Source organism: Oncorhynchus mykiss, chromosome 23, assembly GCF_013265735.2.
Source record: "Oncorhynchus mykiss isolate Arlee chromosome 23, USDA_OmykA_1.1, whole genome shotgun sequence".
In the NCBI taxonomy this organism is placed as follows: Eukaryota; Metazoa; Chordata; class Actinopteri; order Salmoniformes; family Salmonidae; genus Oncorhynchus; species Oncorhynchus mykiss.
Genome location: NC_048587.1, coordinates 46809372 through 46831165, shown reverse-complemented (window position 1 = coordinate 46831165; position 21794 = coordinate 46809372). Strand labels below are relative to the sequence as shown.

The 21794-nt window shown below is 44.4% G+C and overlaps 1 protein-coding gene across 1 annotated transcript in view; it reads right to left on the bottom strand.

The window, feature by feature from the left end:
- Window positions 1–16942, bottom strand: part of LOC110503126 (protein shisa-9A-like) — a 28028-nt gene extending 11086 nt beyond the window's left edge. The window contains exons 1-2 of the mRNA XM_021581467.2: window positions 16332–16942; window positions 7829–7947 (exon numbers count right to left, since the gene is read on the bottom strand). Of these exons, the coding sequence (XP_021437142.1) occupies window positions 7829–7947; window positions 16332–16942 (730 nt within the window). The remainder of the gene's footprint in view (window positions 1–7828; window positions 7948–16331) is intronic.
- Between the last annotated feature and the right edge of the window lie 4852 nt (window positions 16943–21794).

The following is a 21794-nucleotide window of genomic DNA, read 5'->3' as shown; positions in this document are numbered from 1 at the left end:
TCTCTGTGTACAACATGGAACACCAAATAATGCATGCAGAGCAGAATTAGGCCGATACCCACTAATTATCAAAATCCAGAAAATAACCGTTAAATTCTACAACCACCTTCCATAACAAAGCATCACCTACAGAGAGATGAACTTGGAGAAGAGTTCCCTAAGCAAGCTGGTCCTGGGACTCTGTTCACAAACACAAACACACCCCACAGAGCCCCAGGACAGCAGCACAATTAGACCCAACCAAATCATGAGAAAACAAAAAGATAATTACTTGACACATTGGAAAGAATTAACAAAAAAACAGAGCAAACTAGAATGCTATTTGGCTCTAAACAGAGAGTACACAGTGGCAGAATACCTGACCACTGTGACTGACCCAAACTTAAGAAAAGCTTTGACTATGTACAGACTCAGTGAGCATAGCCTTGCTATTGAGAAAGACCCGTCGTAGACAGACATGGCTCTCAAGAGAAGACAGGCTATGTGCTCAATGCCCACAAAATAAGGTGGAAATTGAGCTGCACTTCCTAACCTCCTGCCCAATGTATGACCATATTAGAGAGACATATTTCCCTCAGATTACACAGATCCACAAAGAATTCAAAAACAAATCCAATTTTGATGAACTCCCATATCTATTGGGTGAAATTCCACAGTGTTCCATCACAGCAGCAAGATTTGTGACCTGTTGCCACAAGAAAAGGGCAACCAGTGAAGAACAAACAGCATTGTAAATACAACCCATATTTATGCTTATTTATTTTCCCTTGTGTACTTTAACCATTTGTACATTGTTACAACACTGTATATATGTACAGTGGGGCAAAAAAGTATTTAGTCAGCCACCAATTGTGCAAATTCTCCCACTTAAAAAGATGAGAGAGGCCTGTAATTTTCATCATAGGTACACTTCAACTATGACAGACAAAATGAGAAAAACATCCAGAAAATCACATTGTAGGATTTTTAATGAATTTATTTGCAAATTATGGTGGAAAATAAGTATTTGGTCACCTACAAAAAAGCAAGATTTCTGGCTCTCACAGACCTGGAACTTCTTCTTTAAGAGGCTCCTCTGTCCTCCACTCGTTACCTGTATTAATGGCACCTGTTTGAACTTGTTATCAGTATAAAAGACACCTGTCCACAACCTCAAACAGTCACACTCCAAACTCCACTATGGCCAAGACCAAAGAGCTGTCAAAGGACACCAGAAACAAAATTGTAGACCTGCACCAGGCTGGGAAGACTGAATCTGCAATAGGTAAGCAGCTTGGGTTGAAGAAATCAACTGTGGGAGCAATTATTAGGAAATGGAAGACATACAAGACCACTGATAATCTCCCTCGATCTGGGGCTCCACGCAAGATCTCACCCCGTGGGGTCAAAATGATCACAAGAACGGTGAGCAAAAATCCCAGAACCACACGGGTGGACCGAATGACCTGCAGAGAGCTGGGACCAAAGTAACAAAGCCTACCATCAGTAACACACTACGCCGCCAGGGACTCAAATCCTGCAGTGCCAGACGTATCGCTCCTCCTTAAACCAGTACATGTTCAGGCCCGTCTGAAGTTTGCTAGAGAGCATTTGGATGATCCAGAAGAAGATTGGGAGAATGTCATATGGTCAGATGAAACCAAAATATAACTTTTTGGTAAAAACTAAACTCGTCGTGTTTGGAGGACAAAGAATGCTGAGTTGCATCCAAAGAACTCCATACCTACTGTGAAGCATGGGGGTGGAAACATCATGCTTTGGGGCTGTTTTTCTGCAAAGGGACCAGGACGACTGATCCGTGTAAAGGAAAGAATGAATGGGGCCATGTATCGTGAGATTTTGAGTGAAAACCTCCTTCCATTAGCAAGGGCATTGAAGATGAAACGTGGCTGGGTCTTTCAGCATGACAATGATCCCAAACACACCGCCCGGGCAACGAAGGAGTGGCTTCGTAAGAAGCATTTCAAGGTCCTGGAGTGGCCTAGCCAGTCTCCAGATCTCAACCCCATAGAAAATCTTTGGAGGGAGTTGAAAGTCCGTGTTGCCCAGCAACAGCCCCAAAACACCACTGCTCTAGAGGAGATCTGCATGGAGGAATGGGCCAAAATACCAGCAACAGTGTGTGAAAAGCTTGTGAAGACTTACAGAAAACGTTTGACCTCTGTCATTGCCAACAAAGGGTATATAACAAAGTATTGAGATAAACTTTTGTTATTGACCAAATACTTATTTTCCACCATAATTTGCAAATAAATTCATAAAAAATCTTACAATATGATTTGCTGGAATTTTTTTCTAATTTGTCTGTCTTAGTTGAAGTGTACCTATGATGAAAATTACAGGCCTCTCTCATCTTTTTAAGTGGGAGAACTTGCACAATTGGTGGCTGACTAAATACTTTTTTGCCCCACTGTATATATAATATGACATTTGTAATGTCTTTATTGTTTTGAAACTTCTTTATGTGTAATGTTTACTGTTCATTTTTATTGTTTATTTCACTTTTGTATATTATCTACCTCACTTGCTTTGGCAATGTTAACACATGTTTCCCATGCCAACAAAGCCCCTTGAATTGAATTGAGAAAGATGGACAGAATAGAAGGAGACAGAGAAAGATGGATGGAAGAGAGAAAGAAAGAGCTATTGAGTGAGAGGTAGTGCGAGGTGAGTGTTGTGAGTGATGCTGATTCCTTGGTGGTTTCCTATTGTTTGATAACTAGGTCATTGGGAGTTGTGTACTTTTCTTTCTCTTGGCAATCTCTTTCTTACATTAAAGGCCCAGTGCAGTCCAAAACAGGATTGTCCTGTGTTTTATATATTTACACGCTATGTAGTTGGAATAATACTGTAAAACTGGGAAAATTTTGATAATGCCCTTTTAGTGTAAGAGCTGTTTGAAAAGACTATCTGAAATGTCTGCCTGTTTTGGTCAGATGGAGTTTTGGCCTGCCTGGTGACATCATTTTGTTAATAAATAAGTATTTACCTTGCCACCAAGGCCTTTTTTTGCCTTTACCTCCCTTCTCACCTCATTTGCTCACATTGTATATAGACTTGTTTATACTTTATTATTGACTGTATGTTTGTTTTACTCCATGTGTAACTCTGTGTTGTTGTATCTGTCGAACTGCTTTGCTTTATCTTGGCCAGGTCGCAATTGTAAATGAGAACTTGTTCTCAACTTGCCTACCTGGTTAAATAAAGGTAAAATAAAATAAATAAAATAGACCAATAAGAAAGAGAGTTCCAAACCTCTCTGCCAATAACATCTATTTTTCAGTTTTCCCCTCCCCACTCACATGCTGACCAGACCACCCACGTTGCGTGTGCGAGCCTGGCAAAATAAATGTACACTTCCATGTTATTCAATCATTTCATCCAAACTGCTCACGCGAGTCAACAGCATCTGTGTAGCCAGGTGTTAAAATAGGACTTTGTTCTATTTTTTTGTTAAAATAGGACTTTGTTCTATTTTAAAGCTTTACACGCCACAAATCCCCCTTCTCCCATCTACTCATTGGTTTTTACAAGCATGTACCCATGTGGGCGATTGACAGATGAACGAGGTCCACACTGCAGTCCAGTTGGTTGCGGTAATGCACCTTAAAGTTGGTTGCCAACTGCCCAAAAAATCCACGGAAGAAAAAGAATGAACGAGGAGAGATTTATCAAAGAAAACTAACTAAAAACCATCTAGGATTCCCCTTTTTTTATGGATTAATTGTCTGAGTAGAGAACACACTATTTTGTGTGTCTCAAAATGGGTCCAAAAGATCCACCTAAAAATAGGACCATATGCATTTCAGGTAAAATAACAACCCAATGTTTATATCCCAGGACAAACTAGCTAGCAACAGCACGCTAGCTAGCTAAATGTCCATGAATGTTTCATACTGTACCTGTTTTGACCTGTCCCCAAATGAATATAGTTGGTTCACAGTTGGTTTTGGTATTTTATGAACTTGTCTGGTGGGGATGGACTAAATCCACATGCACAACATGCGCACAATCACAGTAAGGTACATAATTGTTATTAAGAAATGATTTGATATTGAGATAAATATGGCTGCATTAGACCTTAGCATCTCTTTCTTTTTCCAAACCATATATTTATTTTTTCCAAAGCATTGCTTTATTTTTCCAAACCATCTCTTTCTTTTTCCAAATCATCTCTTTCCCTCCCCACTGGAAAAGCCAATACTGTTTGGAAACATAATGTGCTGTAATGTCCCACTCATCTAAGTGAGAAACAGAGATGGATGATCCTCAACAGTCAATTGAGGGGACAGAGGTTATTCAAACCACAGTGTTTTAACAACACCTTCAGAGCCAGACCTTTTAAAGTTGCCTGACAACTGTTTCAATCCTATATCTCTGAGATAGTTTGAGATTAGAGCAGTGACAGAACTGTAAACCAGAAGCGCCACTGTGTCAAACTGAAATCCTTTAGAAAGAGGGATTGGTGAGCATGGCGGGGTCTACGGTTCTTACCGCAAATCCTACATCACTGACGGCCCAAATCCTCAAGACTGGTGGAGCGCTGTGTGTGTGTGTGTGTAATCCTCTGAGCTGCATTTGCACAAATGATCCAAGTCCAATCTCTACTGCTACAGCCAATGCCTCAACACACAACACACAGTAATGAAGATCCTTGATGTGTGTTTGTTTGTGTGTGTTTTATTGTGTGTGATGTGTGTGTTTTATTTGGTGTGTGTTGTGTTTAGAGGGGGTTTACAGAGAACTCTATAGATAGTCTGATATCCACAAAGGGTTTTGGGTGATGTGTGATGTGTGTGTTCTCTCTAATCTAATCTGATTCTATGGATGCACAGTCAGCTGGAGGGGTAAGGGAAGAGGTAGGGGCCCTCTTAGATCAAACACTCCCCTCCACCCCCACACACACAAACACACAGCTGGATCTGGATGCATAGAATTGGCACATGCCACTTGTGGATGGATGTGCAGTTGGGCTGGCCAACATTGACTCAGGGTTAGACGTAACATAGTACATGTAAATCTTTTTCGCTCTATTGAGTATGATATGTTACATTTCATATGGTATGTATTAATTTGTGGATGTCCATCATACATTTTCATACAATATGTTACAAATTACAATGCGTATGATATGTTAGCTAAGTGGCTAACTTTAGCTAGGCTTGGGGTCAGGGATTACGGTTAAGGTTAGGGTTAAGGTATGGGTTAAGGTACAGGTTAAGATTAGGGTTAGGGGTTAAGATACGGGTTAAGGTTTGGGTTAGGGGAAGGGTTAGCTAACATGCTAAGTAGTTGCAAAGTAGCTAAAAAAGTAGTAAGTAGTTGCTAATTAGCTAAAATGCAGAAGTTGTGCGTGATGTGATTTGAAACACACAACATTTGGGTTGCAAGACATTCGCTTTATACGCCCACCCAACCTCCTCGACCAACCTCCCTCCATTCATTTTTGGCTTAAGTAACCTTCTGTCTTATGTAACCATACCAAACATAACGTATCATACAAATGTGAGTGTCACAGATTTACATTTACTATGTTACGTCTATTCTATGAGACCAGGCTGGTGATTGCTGCTAGTTTTGCTATTGATGTTTACCATGTGTACCGTGCACGTGGTCTACTTACAGAAGCCCCTGGTTTCCTTCTCTTTCCCCTAGCTCCTTATCTCCTTGATGTGTGTAGTATCTGTTGTTCCCACTACCAGACAAGGAATTCTCCAAATCAATGTCTCACTAATGTTATCAACCACTAAGGCATGCTTTGTGTTAACTTGACGCCACTATCAGCACAGTGTACACACCATAGAATTAGAATGAGTAATTGTTATTCTACGGTAGCTACACACACACATAAACTCAGCAAAAAATAAATGTCCTCTCACTGTCAACTGTGTTCATTTTCATAACAAGATTCAACAACTGAGACATAAACTGAACAAGTTCCACAGACGTGACAAACAGAAATTGAATAATGTGTCCCTGAACAAAGGGGGGGTCAAAAGTAACAGTCAATATCTGGTGTGGCCATCAGCTGCATTAAGTACTGCAGTGCATCTCCTCCTCATGGACTGGATCATATTTGCCCGTTCTTGCTGTGAGAGTTTACCCCTCTCTTCCACCAAGGCACCTGCAAGTTCCCGGACATTTCTGGAGGGAAATGGCCCTAGCCCTCACCCTTGATCCAACCGGTCCCAGACGCTCTCAATGGGATTGAGATCCGGGTTCTTCGCTGGCCATGGCAGAACACTGACATTCCTGTCTTGCAGGAAACCACACACACAATGAGCAGTATGACTGGTGGCATTGTCATGCTGGAGGGTCATGTCAGGATGAGCCTGCAGGAAGGGTACCACATGAGGGAAGAGGATGTCTTTCCTGTAACGCACAGCGTTGAGATTGCCTGCAATGACAACAAGCTCAGTCCGATGATACTGTGACACACCGCCCCAGACCATGACGGACCCTCCACCTCCAAATCGATCCCGCTCCAGAGTACAGGCCTCGGTGTAATTCTCATTCCTTCGACGATAAATGCGAATCCGACCATCACCCCTGGTGAGACAAAACTGCCACTCGTCAGTGAATAGCACCTTTTGCCAGTCCTGCCTGGTCCAGCGATGGTGAGTTTGTGCCCATAGGTGACGTTATTGCCTATGATGTCTGGTGAGGACCTGCCTTACAACAGTCCAACAAGCCCTCAGTCCAGCCTCTCTCAGCCTATTGCGGATAGTCTGAGCACTGATGGAGGAATTGTGCGTTCCTGGTGTAACTCGGGCAGCTGTTGTTGCCATCCTGTACCTGTCCCGCAAGTGTGATGTTCGGATGTACCAATCCTGTGCAGGTGTTGTTACACGTGATTTGCCACTGCGAGGACGATCAGCTGTCCATCCTGTCTCCCTGTAGCACTGTCTTAGGCGTCTCATTGTACGGACATTTCAATTTATTTCCCTGGCCACATCTGCAGTCCTCATGCCTCCTTGCAGCATGCCTAAGGCACGTTCACACAGATGAGAAGGGACCCTGGGCATCTTTCTTTTGGTGTTTTTTCAGAGTCAGTAGAAAGGCCTCTTTAGTGTCCTTCGTTTTCATAACTGGGGCCTTAATTGCCTACCATCTGTAAGCTGTTAGTGTCTTAACGACCGTTCCACAGGTGCATGTTCATTAATTGTTTATGGTTCATTGAACAAGCATGGGAAACAGTGTTTAAACCCTTTACAATGAAGATCTGTGAAGTTTTTTGTATTTTTACGAATGATCTTTGAAAGACAGGGTCCTGAAAAAGGGACATTTCTTTTTACAGTTTACATGCATATTGTGATGTATACCCAGCTGGATTCTAGTGAAGTACGAGTACAAATGCATGCAACTTCTCTGGTCATTGAAAGACGAGGGCTCCAGAAATCATGTTGTGTCTGTTGCTGTACCTCGTGTCATACACTTAGAGAATAATTTCATCATCCTGTAATGTGATGGACTGAGTTGCTGAGTTGCGTTTGGGTGTAGGGTTGTAAGTACACCATAGAGCCTCATCCTGTAACCACACACTAATGGTATAACTCTGCGCTGAAACTGCAGTGTTTGGTCTGGCTACTTTAGTTATGCTAGAGAAGAGGAGGGGCTGTTGGGTGTTCCTGTCATGCCAAAGTACAGTAAGAGAAACCAGCTCCCGTCCTCCAATGAGAGAGAGGGGCCTCTGGTTAAAACAGCAATGGCAAAATGGGCTTTGGCTGGGTTTGTTTTTCTTCACAGAGGAACAAAGAGAAACCCTCAACTTCGTTGATTCGTAGGGAGTGTGTTAGCATGTGTCTGTGTGCTGAGTAGCTGTGCTTACCGCTGCGGCTGCGTAGCATCCTAGCTGAGATGCCGTTGGTTCCGATAGGGGGGTTGGTGATTGTACTTTCCACTGAGCCCACCTCTCCTCCGGGTTGCTTCATAAGCTCTGTTATGGTCCTGTAGATGGACAAACAAACATTACAGTTAGACTTCAGCCATTTAGAATGACTCTCTACATGTATGGGGATTTAAGGAGAAGCAGGGATTGAAACAGCAATTCTGCGGTTACAGGCAATCGACCCAAGCACTACACCTAAACTCCTGGGCCAATAACTCCCCATAGCGCCCCATCGTTAGCCACTGTGCGTGGCTGTAGGCTTAGTCAAAGCCAAAAATAAGGGCAGCAACACTGCAGGGAACATGATAGAAAGTGATGGGAGCCAGAGAATTGGGCTGAGTGTGTGACAACATAATCTGCAGAGAGAAAGAGTGAGAGTAACACTGAAAATGGGCCATTTTAATTGCGTGTAATCTTATCAGACACATACTGTCACAGTCACAAATACCCCCAAACACACTGTCATGTCATTGAGCTGTGTGTAAGGGAACACACTGCTGTAGTGACAGACATTATCTCTCTCTGTGTGTGTGTGTGTGTGTGTGTGTGTGTGTGTGTGTGTGTGTGTGTGTGTGTGTGTGTGTGTGTGTGTTAGGGACCCAGGCCTCAGGAGGTGTGGGGGGCCAGGGCTGTCCTCTCCTGGGAGGGCTTTCCTGAACAAACAGTGTGGTTCACTGTACGGTACATTGTGTGCCAGGAATGTGTCTAAATGTTGGGAGGGTGCTAGGGTGTAAATTGCCCTCTCTAGCTGAGCAGAGCAGAATGGGGATCAGCTGAGGGAGATGTATCGTATTGAGAGAGATGTGTACAATCTTAAAAAAGGGTTCTTCAGCTGACCCCTTAGGAGAACAAGGTAGAACCCTCTCTAGAAAGGGTTCGACATGGAACCCAAAATGATTATTCTCCCTGCAGCCAAAAAGGGTTCTCCTTTAAAGTATGGGGATTCTAGTGGCGGGATATAGGTAGCACACAGGAGGACATTTTTCTCTGTTACGATCATTTCCTTTTGAATTTCTAGCCAAATGTAAAATGTTCCTGTTTTGATTAATTTAATGGAGTGAGTTAGGTCTGATCTATACCAAATTAGCATACCCCCTGAGTCCCTTCCCTGTTTTACACCTGGTAGTTTGGTGGATGGGACTACCAGCTCTCTGTAACCTAGAGGGCAACCAGTGGGCCCATCTCCTCTATACCAGATGTTTTTTTCTTGTAGGATGACAATATCTGTATTACCGATTTCTTTGATGAAGTCCAGGTTCGTGCTCTTTAGGCCAAAGGCAGATGACCTCAGGCCTTGGATATTCCAGGATGAGATATTGAAGGCTTTGTGTTCCATAAAGTGTCCAAAGTTGTTGGTCGTGGGGGTTTGGCCTTAGGCCAGTAAGTGTGAGCAGAGCCTGCTGAGCATCTGTTACATGCCGTTGGCTTGGGCTAGTGTAAGAGTGGGGGTTGGGCGTGTTTGCCCGCCCACGGCCTGGGAGTATGTGTGACTTCCATGTTGAGGCCCTCTTTGCGAGGGTGGGGTGCATGGGGTGGGCTGGAGGGGCATAGGTCCGATCTGAGTGGGCCAAATGGGGTGTGGGCATGATTGACTTGGGGGGGTGTTGATTGGTTGGGGTGGGGGTGTGTATGTGGCTGGTGGTGTTGTGGTCTGGATGTAGGTCCTCTCGGCGTGGGTCCTCTATGTGTAGGTCCAGTGGGGGGGTCTCACAGGTCTGGGAGAGTGTCTCACTGGTCTAGGCGGGGTGACTATTGATCTGTTGCTCTTGTGTGAAGTGTTGGGGCTGCATTTGAGAGCGATGTCCTTTAGAGTCCGGGCGAAGGTGAGCACTGCTGCCTTGTATAGGTGGACCTGGTCATAAAGGCTGTTCAAGTCCAGGGTGGAGTGGTGGGCCAGGTAAACATTTGGTTTTGAGGCACAGTCACAGGAAATACTTGCGTTTACCCGCTGTATGGTAGCAGGGTGGAAGACTTTTCGTGGTAGCAGGGTGGAGATAACCACTTGTGCATTGGGGAAAGTAGAAGAAGCTTTTTCAATCACTTCCTTCAGTGCTGTGGCAAAGAGTGTGCAAAGCTGTCATCAAGGCAAAGGGTGGCTACTTGACGGATCTCAAATGTAAAATATGGTTTGATTTGTTGAACATTCTGTTGATTACTACATGATTCCATGTGTTATTTCAAAGTTTTGATGTCTTCACTATTATTCTACAATGTAGAAAATAGTAAAAATAAAGAAAAACCCTTGAATGAGTAGGTGTCCAAACTTTGCCCAGTAGTGTACATATTGCAAACTGATGAATTGCCAGGGGGACTTGCAGACGTGTGGAGGCGTCAGGGGGACTTTGCAGACGTGTGGAGGCGTCAGGGTGACTTTGCAGACGTGTGGGGGCGTCAGGGTGACTTTGCAGACGTGTGGGGGCGTCAGGGGGACTTCTCAGACGTGTGTGGCATCAGGGGGACTTTGCAGACGTATGGGGCGTTGGGGGTTCTATGTGTGCAGTGGAGGAAGACATGGGGCTTAGTACCAATAAAATTAAGTAAAGATTGTGCTCAAATCATTTAACTACTGAGCCAATAATGGTATTCTCTTTCAAGCCACCTAAATCTCAAAATATTCCTTTCTCTCTATTTCTCTCTCAATCTCTCTCATTCTCAGTCTTTTGTCATGTCAGTCTCTGAATCTGTCTCTTTCTCTCTTATACTTTCTTTCTCTTTCTAAACCTACATCTCTCTCTCTCTCTCTCTCTCTCTCTCTCTCTCTCTCTCTCTCTCTCTCTCTCTCTCTCTCTCTACCTCATGTTGTCTGTGACTCACTAGCTGAGACTGCCTAAGGCTTGGTTCTCTTTTCGTTTGGCTCGCTACTGAACAACTTGCTGATTTGGATTTTTAATCTACAGCAAAACTGCTTTTATCTCTGGGCATTTAGTGCATTTATAGAGGCTAAGTTTAACTTCCATCACAGGCTCCATCTATGTGGTAAAAATAAAACATTTAATTGAGAGATGTTAGCTTAAGTGAGGAAGTTTTACCCTAAATTTACATGACTAGACTAACGTGTGTTTGATGTAAATTAGGATTAAATGACTACAATAAAGTAGATATAGGCCATCAGTACGGGATATACTGTAAAGAAACTGGGACTACATTTAAACAAGGGATATTCATCATTACTGCCCATTCATTTATGACTGCAACATGTAAACAACACCATGTTTGTCGATAATCAAATCAATAATGTATCTTCAAGGTCATAAAGATGATAAACAGACCAGAATCCTCCTTTCCACTTGAATTCCAGTAACTTCATGATAACATCTCAAGAGTCAGTCAGTTTTGGAAGACACAACCATCTTGCTGTCAATGAGCAACAATAGGCTTACGTCTCATCCTTCTCCTGGACAGCAGGGAAGGTAAAGACATTTAGCCTTGCCTACATACAGTGCATGCCAAATGGCACCCTATTTCCTATATAGTACATTACTTTTGACCAGAGCCTGTGGTCAGAATTAGTGCACCGTATAGGGAATAGGGTTTCATTTGGGACACAGTCTCTGTATCTATAGCCACTTATATAAGACTTCCTGCGTCGGAGCGTTCGTTATATGATCGCTAATCCTTTTTGGTGAAAGCACATCGTATCGAATAACAAGGAGAGTGAGACACGCGTCTTCTAATGCTGTGTAGCAATCAATTATCCCTTCTCCCATACCAGGGAGGCAGATAGCTAATTAGCAACACTCAGTCCTAGTGTTCATCACTCACCACCACTGTTTCCAGCCCAGCTCAGAATCGATGTACAGTACAGTCCCCACTCTGATGATTGGAAAATGTTGCCCTCTGATCCAGCCCAGCTCAGAATCGATGTACTGTACAGTCCCCACTCTGATGATTGGGAAATCTAGCCCTCTAAACGAATGTACTTTATCCTTTATTAACTCTGAGGGCAGTTTCTAAAGCAGAGATGTCCTTGTATTATCTGCTATCATGTTTTCTTCTTGACTTTATGAACCATTTTCAGAATGAACATATCTGGTAATTCAAAGGTTTTCATGGCCGAGCAGCTGCACACAAGCCTAAGATCAGCATGTGCAATGCCAAGCGTCGGCTGGAGTGGTGTAAAGCTCGCCACCATTGAACCCTGGAGCAGTGGAAACGCTTTCTCTGGAGTGATGAATCACGCTTCACCATCTGGCAGTCCGACGGACGAATCTGGGTTAGGCGAATGGAGAACGCTACCTGCCTGAATGCATAGTGCATAGTGGTCTGGGGCTGTTTTTTATGGCTTGGGACCGGCCCCTTAGTTCCAGTAAGGGGAAATCTTAACACTACAGCTCAATTCAAAGGTCTTACTTGAGAAACGTTTAGTCACAATTATCATAATAATCATAATCTGTCTCTCTCCCTTTCTCTTACCCTCCCTTCATCCATTTCTCTCTCTCCCTTTCTCTTGCCCTCCCTTCATCCATTTCTCTCTCTCTCTCTCTCCCTTTCTCTTACCCTCCCTTCATCCATTTCTCCCTCTCTCTCCCTTTCTCTTACCCTCCCTTCATCCATTTCTCTCTCTCTCTCCCTTTCTCTTACCCTCCCTTCATCCATTTCTCTCTCTCTCTCCCTTTCTCTTACCCTCCCTTCATCCATTTCTCCCTCTCTCTCCCTTTCTCTTACCCTCCCTTCATCCATTTCTCCCTCTCTCTTCCTTTCTCTTACCCTCCCTTCATCCATTTCTCTCTCTCTCTCCCTTTCTCTTACCCTCCCTTCATCCATTTCTCCCTTTCCCGCCATCTCTTCTCCACCAGGTCTCTTCTCATTTCTCAATCTCCATCTTTCTGTCAACAGTGCAGTTAAAACTCACTCAGAATCCCCTGTCAATTCAGATTAGTGTTACAGAGCAGGGACATCACCAACAGCTCCCCAAATCTGCTCACATACACCCAGTGTCACTCCAGGGCCCTATGGGAACATGCAGACCAGTTCAGAGATACTATTCATTAAAATATAATGGATTGGTTTTACCACTGGTAACATGGTATTGGAAATGCTGCCCAATGGTATTGCCTAATGGTATGCAGATCTAAGCGCTCAGAAGGCAGGCTAGGGTTCTATATGGAATTGATCCTAACACATCCAGTGGCATTCAGAACCTCACAGTATTCCAGGAGACATTCATTATCTATCCAATCCTTTCAGATCTAAACAAGTGCTCAGGGGTTAGAGGTTAGAGATCGATTTGGAATTTGGCACAACACACGCAGTGGCATGCAGGCCCCTAACCTGTCCTCTATGGACAGTCAAACACAGGATTATTGGTCACCCTACAGTATAGACTATAGCGAGCTGTAGGTCTGGGCAAAGATGATTCATTACTACCTCACTTCCTCTTCCACACTTCCTCTCTTTCTTGAGGCCCCTGATGTTGGTTTCCCTCAGAACTTGACATCTACGTTCTGGCTTGGACTTACATCCATTTCAGTGCCATTTTGTGGTATTTAGAAAAAAGGATGATGTGAGAATTAAACCCTTGGAGCTGAGTCAATGAGCAGTGACCCTTGTGTGTCTCTTCCAGGCACAGCACAGCTGTGGGGGAGGCAGGGGGAGGAAGAGGTCAGGAGAAGGTAAATGTCATGATATTGCCATTGCAGGTGGACTAGGAGGGAGGGAGTGTACGAAATCAGGGAGCATGTAATGTAAACCAACCATGGAGGAAATCTGAGCGATGGAGGGATGGAAGAAGGGGTGTGCCCAACTCTCTGTCTGTCTGTGTCTTTCTTTGGGTTGCTTCTCAGGTTGAAGATGACACAGCTTTTAATGTTTTTTCCTAATACTGAAAGACATTGAACCCCAGCAGCGAAGGACAGGCGAAGTAAAAGGCATAGCTCATCAAAGAAGAATGTAGTGGTAGAGGGAGAATTGGTAAAGCGATCAAGTTTTTGTTTTGTTAATTTGCCTTATTGAAAGGCATAGTGGTTTTTAAGTAAGGTCAAGCCCTTTTTAGGAGCCATCTTAGTCCCATGTTATAGAACATGATATCTTAAGGTCCCAAGGATGGATCTCTCTCACACACGCGCACGCACGCACACACGCTCGATCAGATCAGATCCTTAGACCACTCAGTCTTCTCTTCCCCATGTTAATCCTCACCTTTTGTGGATACTCTATACCATGCAATAAATGCCTGGGCCCATGTCCTCTGAATGTTGTGGTCTGAACCATGCACTACCAACCTAAAAGTCAGCATCCTCATTCTTGTTGTTAATTTAACTATAAATCACTATTCAGAATGTGGAATGATGCCTTTTGGGATAAAGGTTATTGTTGTTTGTTTAAGTTCTATGCAATGTCCCTTTCGGTCGATGTCCTCCATTAGATTAGACATGCATCAATGGGTAGAGTGACACGGAGAGTGGTACATTCTGTCCTATGTACACCGATAATTGTAATGTACTAACTGCTGTGAAATTTTAGGGGGGGATTGAGTGGAGTATGGAAGTAACACCTGTCCTGGTAGAAACTGACTGTCAGATTTGAGAGCAGATACTGCATGCTGTTCTAATAAGCGCCCTATAGAGCAGCACTGCAGGGTGTGTTGTCAAAGAGGGTGAAAGAAAAGATGAGCGATGGACAAAATGAGCTGTGTAGAAATGAGTTGGTTTCTATACACATGTAGAAATAAGTTGGTCTCTATACACTTTGTGTAGAAATGAGTTGGTCTCTATACACGTGTAGAAATGAGTTGGTCTCTATTCACTCTGTGTAAAAATTAGTTGGTCTCTATTCACTCTGTGTAGAAATTAGTTGGTCTCTATTCACTCAAAAAAAGGTGCTATCTAAAACCTAAAAGGGTTATTTGACCAACCCTATTAGGATAACCCTTTGAAGAACCCTTTTTGGTTCCAGGTAGAGCCCTTTTGGTTCCATGTTAAATCCTTTCCACAGAGGGTTCTACATTTAACTCAAAAGGGTTCTACCTAGAACCAAAAAGAGATATCCTATGGGGACCGCTGAAGAACTCTTTTGGAACCCTTTTTTCTAAGAGTGTAGCATGAACATGGCAAGACCAGCTGGGCAGCAGAGGAGTAGCGACAGTATTCCAGTAATCTGAGAGCCATTTATTTAATCTGTGTGAGTCTAATCTGGCCAGGACAGTTCATCTGGTATGTCGTTGGGGGAGTGTTCTATTTTGGAGAGGTGGTAACATCTAAAAACCAAAAAATGTAATCCTGCTAATATTTCTCAAAGCTGGAGACATTGATGGCCTTGTACTGTGAGAGCCGCTGTTCTCTCCCTATGCAATAAATATGTGATTTCAGAGCGAAATATACGATTTATATTTCCCTTGGGCTTTTTGTAACTTTTTTTATGGAAGATTTCCATATCTCAATATTGGCCAGGTGGAGTTATATGAAACCAGTGTGGAGTTATTAACTGCCGGCTAATAGGGACATTACTGTAAAGAGGCAGAATGGAGAAGGGAGAGAGAGGGGGAGTGGAGGAGAGAGTGAGAGAGAAAATGACAGAGGAGAGAGAGAGGAAGAAAGGGGGGAGAGAAGACAAAGAAAGAGAGTTGGAAAGGGAGAGAAGCGTGAGAAAGAGAGAGAGATTCTGATTGGGTGAAATCTCTTATCCCGTGCCGCCCTGCTTCCGTTGATGACCAAAAACAAAACCAAGGGCCCCCAGAAGAGAGGAGGATAAGAGGTGGAGGAGAAGAGGTGGAGGAGGAGTGTACTAGAATAGAAAGAGAGATGAGGGGGATAAAAGAGAACAGGAGAACTGGTAAAAGGAGGGAGAGGTAAGCCTGTGTAGCGTAGCAGTGTTTCAGTAATGATGTCCTTGAGGCTCCGCTCCAGCCCTGAACCAGATATTTAACCTGACCAACACTGGCTGAAACACTTTACAGGGAGATGAGGGCTGACTGGGATGTCATGTGGTGTACATACTGTAGCTATTAGGGAATATGATACATTATTTTGAGTAAGTGTATCCATTGGCAGTGTAGAATAAACTTAGTTTTGATAAGTATTTGATAAGTATTTGCTTGATATCTATAGCATTACCTCTGGTCATATTGTGATCTCCTCCCTCTCTTTGTTTCTCTTCCTTTGTGCCTTTCTTCTCCTCGCTCTCTCTCTCTCCATCTCAACTTCTGGAGCAGGTCATATTCCCTATAGATTGTTGTTAAACACAACATCCCCCTGCAGTTACCTTCAATATTCAACATGACAGTTTATCAATGTAAATAGACCACTGGCTAGAGTGATCAGGTAGGTGAACAAGTTTGTGAAATTTTGATGAAATACACAAATCTAATCAGTGGGTATTAAAACAATTAATATACGTGCAATATGTTTCCCCCTAACAATACACACACACATTAATAAAAGTTGCCAAAAGAATTTGCCTGATTCATTTCATGGTTGCAGCAAAATAACCTCCCTCCCTCCCTCACCTGGCGTTGCTGACGTCGTTCTGTGCCCTTGCTGATCCCCTGATCTTCTCCAGGCCCAGCTTGGTGAAGATGCCCATCAGCACCATGATGGCCACCCCCCCACAGATGATATAGACGATCATGTGGGTTCGATCCCTCTCCTGGTCACTGTGGTCCTCGGTCACCGTGGTGATGGGCTTGCCTGTGTTGGCCCAGATGGGCGTGTCATAGTTTGAACAGATGCTCTGGTCGAGGCGCTGCCCTCTGAACTGGCAGCAGAAGCGGTAGAAGCAGGTGCCGCAGCAGTACAGGAAAACGCCCATGTTGCAGTTGAAAGGTGGGTCCCACTGGCCCATTACGTCGTAGTAACCTTGGCAAAGGGTGCCTTTGGTCGGGATGACGTCCTCATCGTCCGCGATGTCACCACTAGGTGTCGACACGCCACCGAACTCTGTGGTTACTAGCATGGTGACGGGCTCCGCTGTGGTGGGGGTCATCGGAGCTGTCTGATTGGCTGTCTGGGTTTGGATGGCGTCCGTGTCAATGGTGGTGGAGCCAGTGAGGTCCTGGGCCAGGCTGGACCTCGTCAGGAGGAAGGAGAGGAGGAGGCAGGATAGGGGGCAGGCTGCCATGGTACAACGCATCCTCATCCTCCGGGCAGTGCTGAGGCTTTAGAACCGTCCTCTATAGCGGGCCAGACCAGAGGTCAAAGGCTTGGAGTCTGAGACAGACCAACAAGGTTGGGAAGAAACTATCTAATGTCTCTAAAGCACACACAAACTAATCCTAATTGACGTTACATAGTTTTTGAACAGAACTGATTTGTATGGAGTTGTTCACTCACATAGTTCAATCAATCACAAATGTGACTGATGAATAATGGAAATAGACAGAGTTGGTTTGGTTTGCAGGTTATAAATGTTTGTTTTGGTAAATGTAGTGCACGCCAGCCGCTCAAAACAGCCCAAAATACTTCAAATATCTGATGCTCTGGACTAAAATCCTCTGAAACATCACAATTGATTTGTCTTACCTTTGTCCTTTGAAATTGCCTTTAGAGAAATCAGCAGTTTCAATATTCCAGGGTATATTCCATGAACAAATTGTCCACAAACCTTACACAGCATTTTCCTTCATAGTCTACAAGAGTTTATACTTTTCCTTATGTGTTTTCCATTCTCCAAATAGTTTTGTAGTATCTTTGTTCACCACTGGTGACCTCTCCTCTCTGCTCTCGTTAAAGCAGTGTTTCCCTGTTCATCCTCCCAGCACAGTGTTTGCGAATAGCTTGGAGGTCCAGACCAGACCAGTCCACTACTGGTAGAAATCCCACAGGGTACCGCGCTGTGCTCGCTGACAATCCTGCCCCTGTAAGTGAGAAAGTGTGATGTGCGAGTGTGTGCTGTTGAATGCGACTCGCTCTGTGAAAACGCAACCGTTCAGGAGCCAAATGAAATCCCCTCTTCTCCTGCACTCAGCGAGTACCACACAGAGGGAAATAGAGAGGGAGAGTAGAGAGAGAAAGAAAGAGAGATAGAAAGGGAGGGAGAGAGAGGGGGGTCCAATCCTATCCAGCTGCTGCTCACATCATCCCCTGAGAAGGAGGGAGGGGCGTGAAACTGAGATGCACTTTACTTTCTGTCACAAATAGTTTTTCTGAATAACACAGTGTGTGTTTGACATGCTCTCTATCTAAATGTATGTAGTTCTAAGTCAAACAGATATCTGTTTACTCCCTCCAATTGTTTAGTTGCATATTCTTTGGTTATCTGTCTGCTTCTCATTCGTCCTCATTCTCTTTCAGTCCTCCTCTCCCTCTCAGACGGCCCATACATGGTGAACACAGATAAAAGTGTGTGTGTGTCTGTGTGTGTGTCTGACAGATTAAGTCCAGAAGTCCAACTCTTGGGTCTTCCATGGGTTTGGTTTGTTACAAATCTCAACCTGTGCTGAGACACAGCGATACCCTCACTCTGTCGGCCTAAACCACAGCAGCTGGAATCCAATGACAAGAGCCTGCAAGGCATATCTGCACACACACTAACGCCAGCTCAAATTCTAACAGCTTTTCCCAGTGTGAATTATAGAAAACCTAAATTGTATGAAAATATACAGATAGATTGATTAGGTTTATTTTGCTCTCCTTCAACCTTGACTCTACTCTTATTTCCGCTCCTTTACTTTGCCTTCCACCATCCTCCCTTTTTCTCTCATTTCTCAACACTTTCTCTTCCACCATTCTCCCTTTTTCTCAACACTTTGCCTTCCACCAAAGCAGATCAGTGACCAAGATGGCGTAGCTGTCGGACGTGTGTTGCGTTTGTCTTTGTCTTATCCCCTGTAAATAGCCGTTTCTTTCTTTTTTTCTCATATACATTTTAATCTCACTTTCTATCTACGTACTAATTATACTTTCCTGCAACCCGCCTCACCCAATGTGGTACGGATCTACTATTTTTATTCCTTATAACTGGAACCTCCGCCAGGAGCTAGCCAGCTAACTAGCTACTAGACTTTGTTAGCCACGGCTAGCAGACTTCACCTTTAGATCGGACACCACCAGCTTTAGCTCGGACAATACATGCCAGTCTGCACAGCGTGATATCAACCCAGAGCATTTCGGACTGCTTCTCTCTACCACATCACCAGATTCCTATTGCTCATTACACCGGATCATCGCAGCTAGTTGCTGCTACCGAGTGGCTACTGTTAGCTAACGCCTCTGTCCCGAAGCAAGCACCAGTTAGCTTTGAGCTAGCCTTGAGCTAGGCCCATATACCAGCTAATTCTAGGGATACAATACCTCTTTTGCCAATTGGCCTGGACCCTTTATTGTCGTCACGGAGCCCATCCGATCCATCACGACTGCCGACGTAATTGCCCGATGTGGTCTCAGCAGGCTTTTTTCGCTGTGATGTCGCCGAAGACCCATCTTCTTGCCCCGGCGCATTAGCTTTCTAAACGCTGTGTCTTCCACTCGCCTAGTGTAGTACTGACTACTGAACGGCTCCCTGACCCACCTACTGCTGTTCTTTGGACCCTATGAACACTCGGTTACACAGCTGATGCCCTCTGGACTGTTTCAATAACACGGTACCTCATTTTGTTTCTGTCGGCCCCAGCCTCGAACTCAGGTCCTGTACTTACCTAACTGACCCGCTCTGCCCATTCATCACCATTTACCCATTGTTGTCTTAGCTCTCCTGACCAACACCTGTGACTGCTTTATGCCTCTCTCTAATGTCAATATGCCTCTCTATAATGTCAATATATCCTTGTCTACTGCTGTCTCAGCTAGTTCTTATTGTTTTATTTTACTGTAGAGCCTTCATTCCTGTTCACCTTGCCTCAGATAGCTCTTTTGTCCCAACCCCCACACATGCGGAGACCTCACCTGGCTTAAATGGTGCCACCAGAGACGAAATCTCTCTCATCATCACTCAACACCTAGGTTAACCTCCACTGTACCATACCCTTGTCTGTACATTATGCCCTGAATCTATTCTACCACGCCCAGAAATCTGCTCCTTTAATTCTCTGTTCCCAACAAACTAGACGACCAGTTCTTATAGCCTTTAGCCGTACCCTTATCCTACTCCTCCTCTGTTCCTCTGGTGATGTAGAGTTTAACCCAGGCCCTGTAGCCCCCAGCATCACACCTATTCCCCAGGCGCTATCATTTGTTGACTTCTGTAACTGTAAAAGCCTTGGTTTCATGCATGTTAACATCAGAAGCCTCCTCCCTAAGTTTGTTTTATTCACTGCTTTAGCACGCTCCGCCAACCCGGATGTCCTAACCGTGTCTGAATCCTGGCTTAGGAAGGCCACCAAAGATTCTGAAATTTCCATCCCCAACTATAACATTTTCCATCAAGACAGAACTGCTAAATAGGACGGAATTGCAATATACCTTAGAGTTCTGTCATACTATCCAGGTCTGTGCCCAAACAGTTCGAGCTTCTACTTTTAAAAATCCACCTTTCCAGAAACAAGTCTCTCACTGTTGCTGCTTGTTATAGTGAGATTGAGGGCATCTAGCATAGATTGTAGGATGGCCTGGGTGTTAAGCATATCCCAGTTTAGGTCACCTAACATTACGAACTCTGAAGATAAATGGGGGACAATCAATTTACATACAGTGGGGTAAAAAATTATTTAGTCAGCCACCAATTGTGCAAGTTCTCCCACTTAAAAAGATGAGAGAGGCCTGTAATTTTCATCATAGGTACACTTCAACTATGACAGACAAAATGAGAAAAAAAATCCAGAAAATCACATTGTAGGTTTTTTAATGAATTTATTTGCACACACTGTATATAGATTTTTCTATTATGTTATTGTCTGTACGTTTGTTTATTCCATGTGTAACTCTGTGTTGTTGTTTTTGTCGCACTGCTTTGCTTTGTCTTGGCCAGGTCGCAGTTGTAAATGAGAACTTTAAATGTATCACTGACTGTGTGTCTGTTCACCTCTTCCTTTACATGGTCTTTCTTGATCAGAGAGCGAGAGAAATAGAAAGAGAGAGAGGAGGGAATAGGGGACAACAGGGGGTATATAGTAAGTACTGCATGAGAGAGGCACAAAAGGAGAAGAAAATAGGGACTGGAGACTTGAACTAGAGAGAGATACTGGGCCAAGGAGGAACACAAGAGAGCGATACCGGGCCATGGAGGAACACAAGAGAGCGATACCGGGCCATGGAGGAACACAAGAGAGAGATACCGGGCCATGGAGAAACACAAGAGAGCGATACCGGGCCAAGGAGGAACACAAGAAAGAGATACCTGGCCAAGGAGGAACACAAGAGAGAGAGATACCGGGCCAAAGAGGAACACAAGAGAGCGATACCGGGCCATGGAGGAACACAATAGAGAGATACCTGGCCAAGGAGGAACACAAGAGAGAGATACCGGGCCATGGAGGAACACAAGAGAGAGATACCTGACCATTTAGGAACACAAGAGAGTGATACCGGGCCATGGAGGAACACAAGAGAGAGATACCTGGCCAAGGATGAACACAAGATAGAGATACCTGGCCAAGGAGGAACACAGGAAAGAGATACCTGGCCAAGGAGGAACACAAGAGAGAGATACCTGGCCAAGGAGGAACACAAGAAAGAGATACCTGGCCAAGGAGGAACACAAGAGAGAGATACCGGGCCAAAGAGGAACACAAGAGAGCGATACCGGGCCATGGAGGAACACAAGAGAGAGATACCGGGCCAAGGAGGAACACAAGAGAGAGATACCGGGCCATGGAGGAACCCAAGAGAGAGATACCTGGCCAAGGAGGAACACAAGAGAGCGATACCGGGCCATGGAGGAACACAAGAGAGAGATACCTGGCCAAGGAGGAACACAAGAAAGAGATACCTGGCCAAGGAGGAACACAGGAAAGAGATACCTGGCCAAGGAGGAACACAAGAGAGAGATACCTGGCCAAGGAGGAACACAAGAAAGAGATACCTGGCCAAGGAGGAAC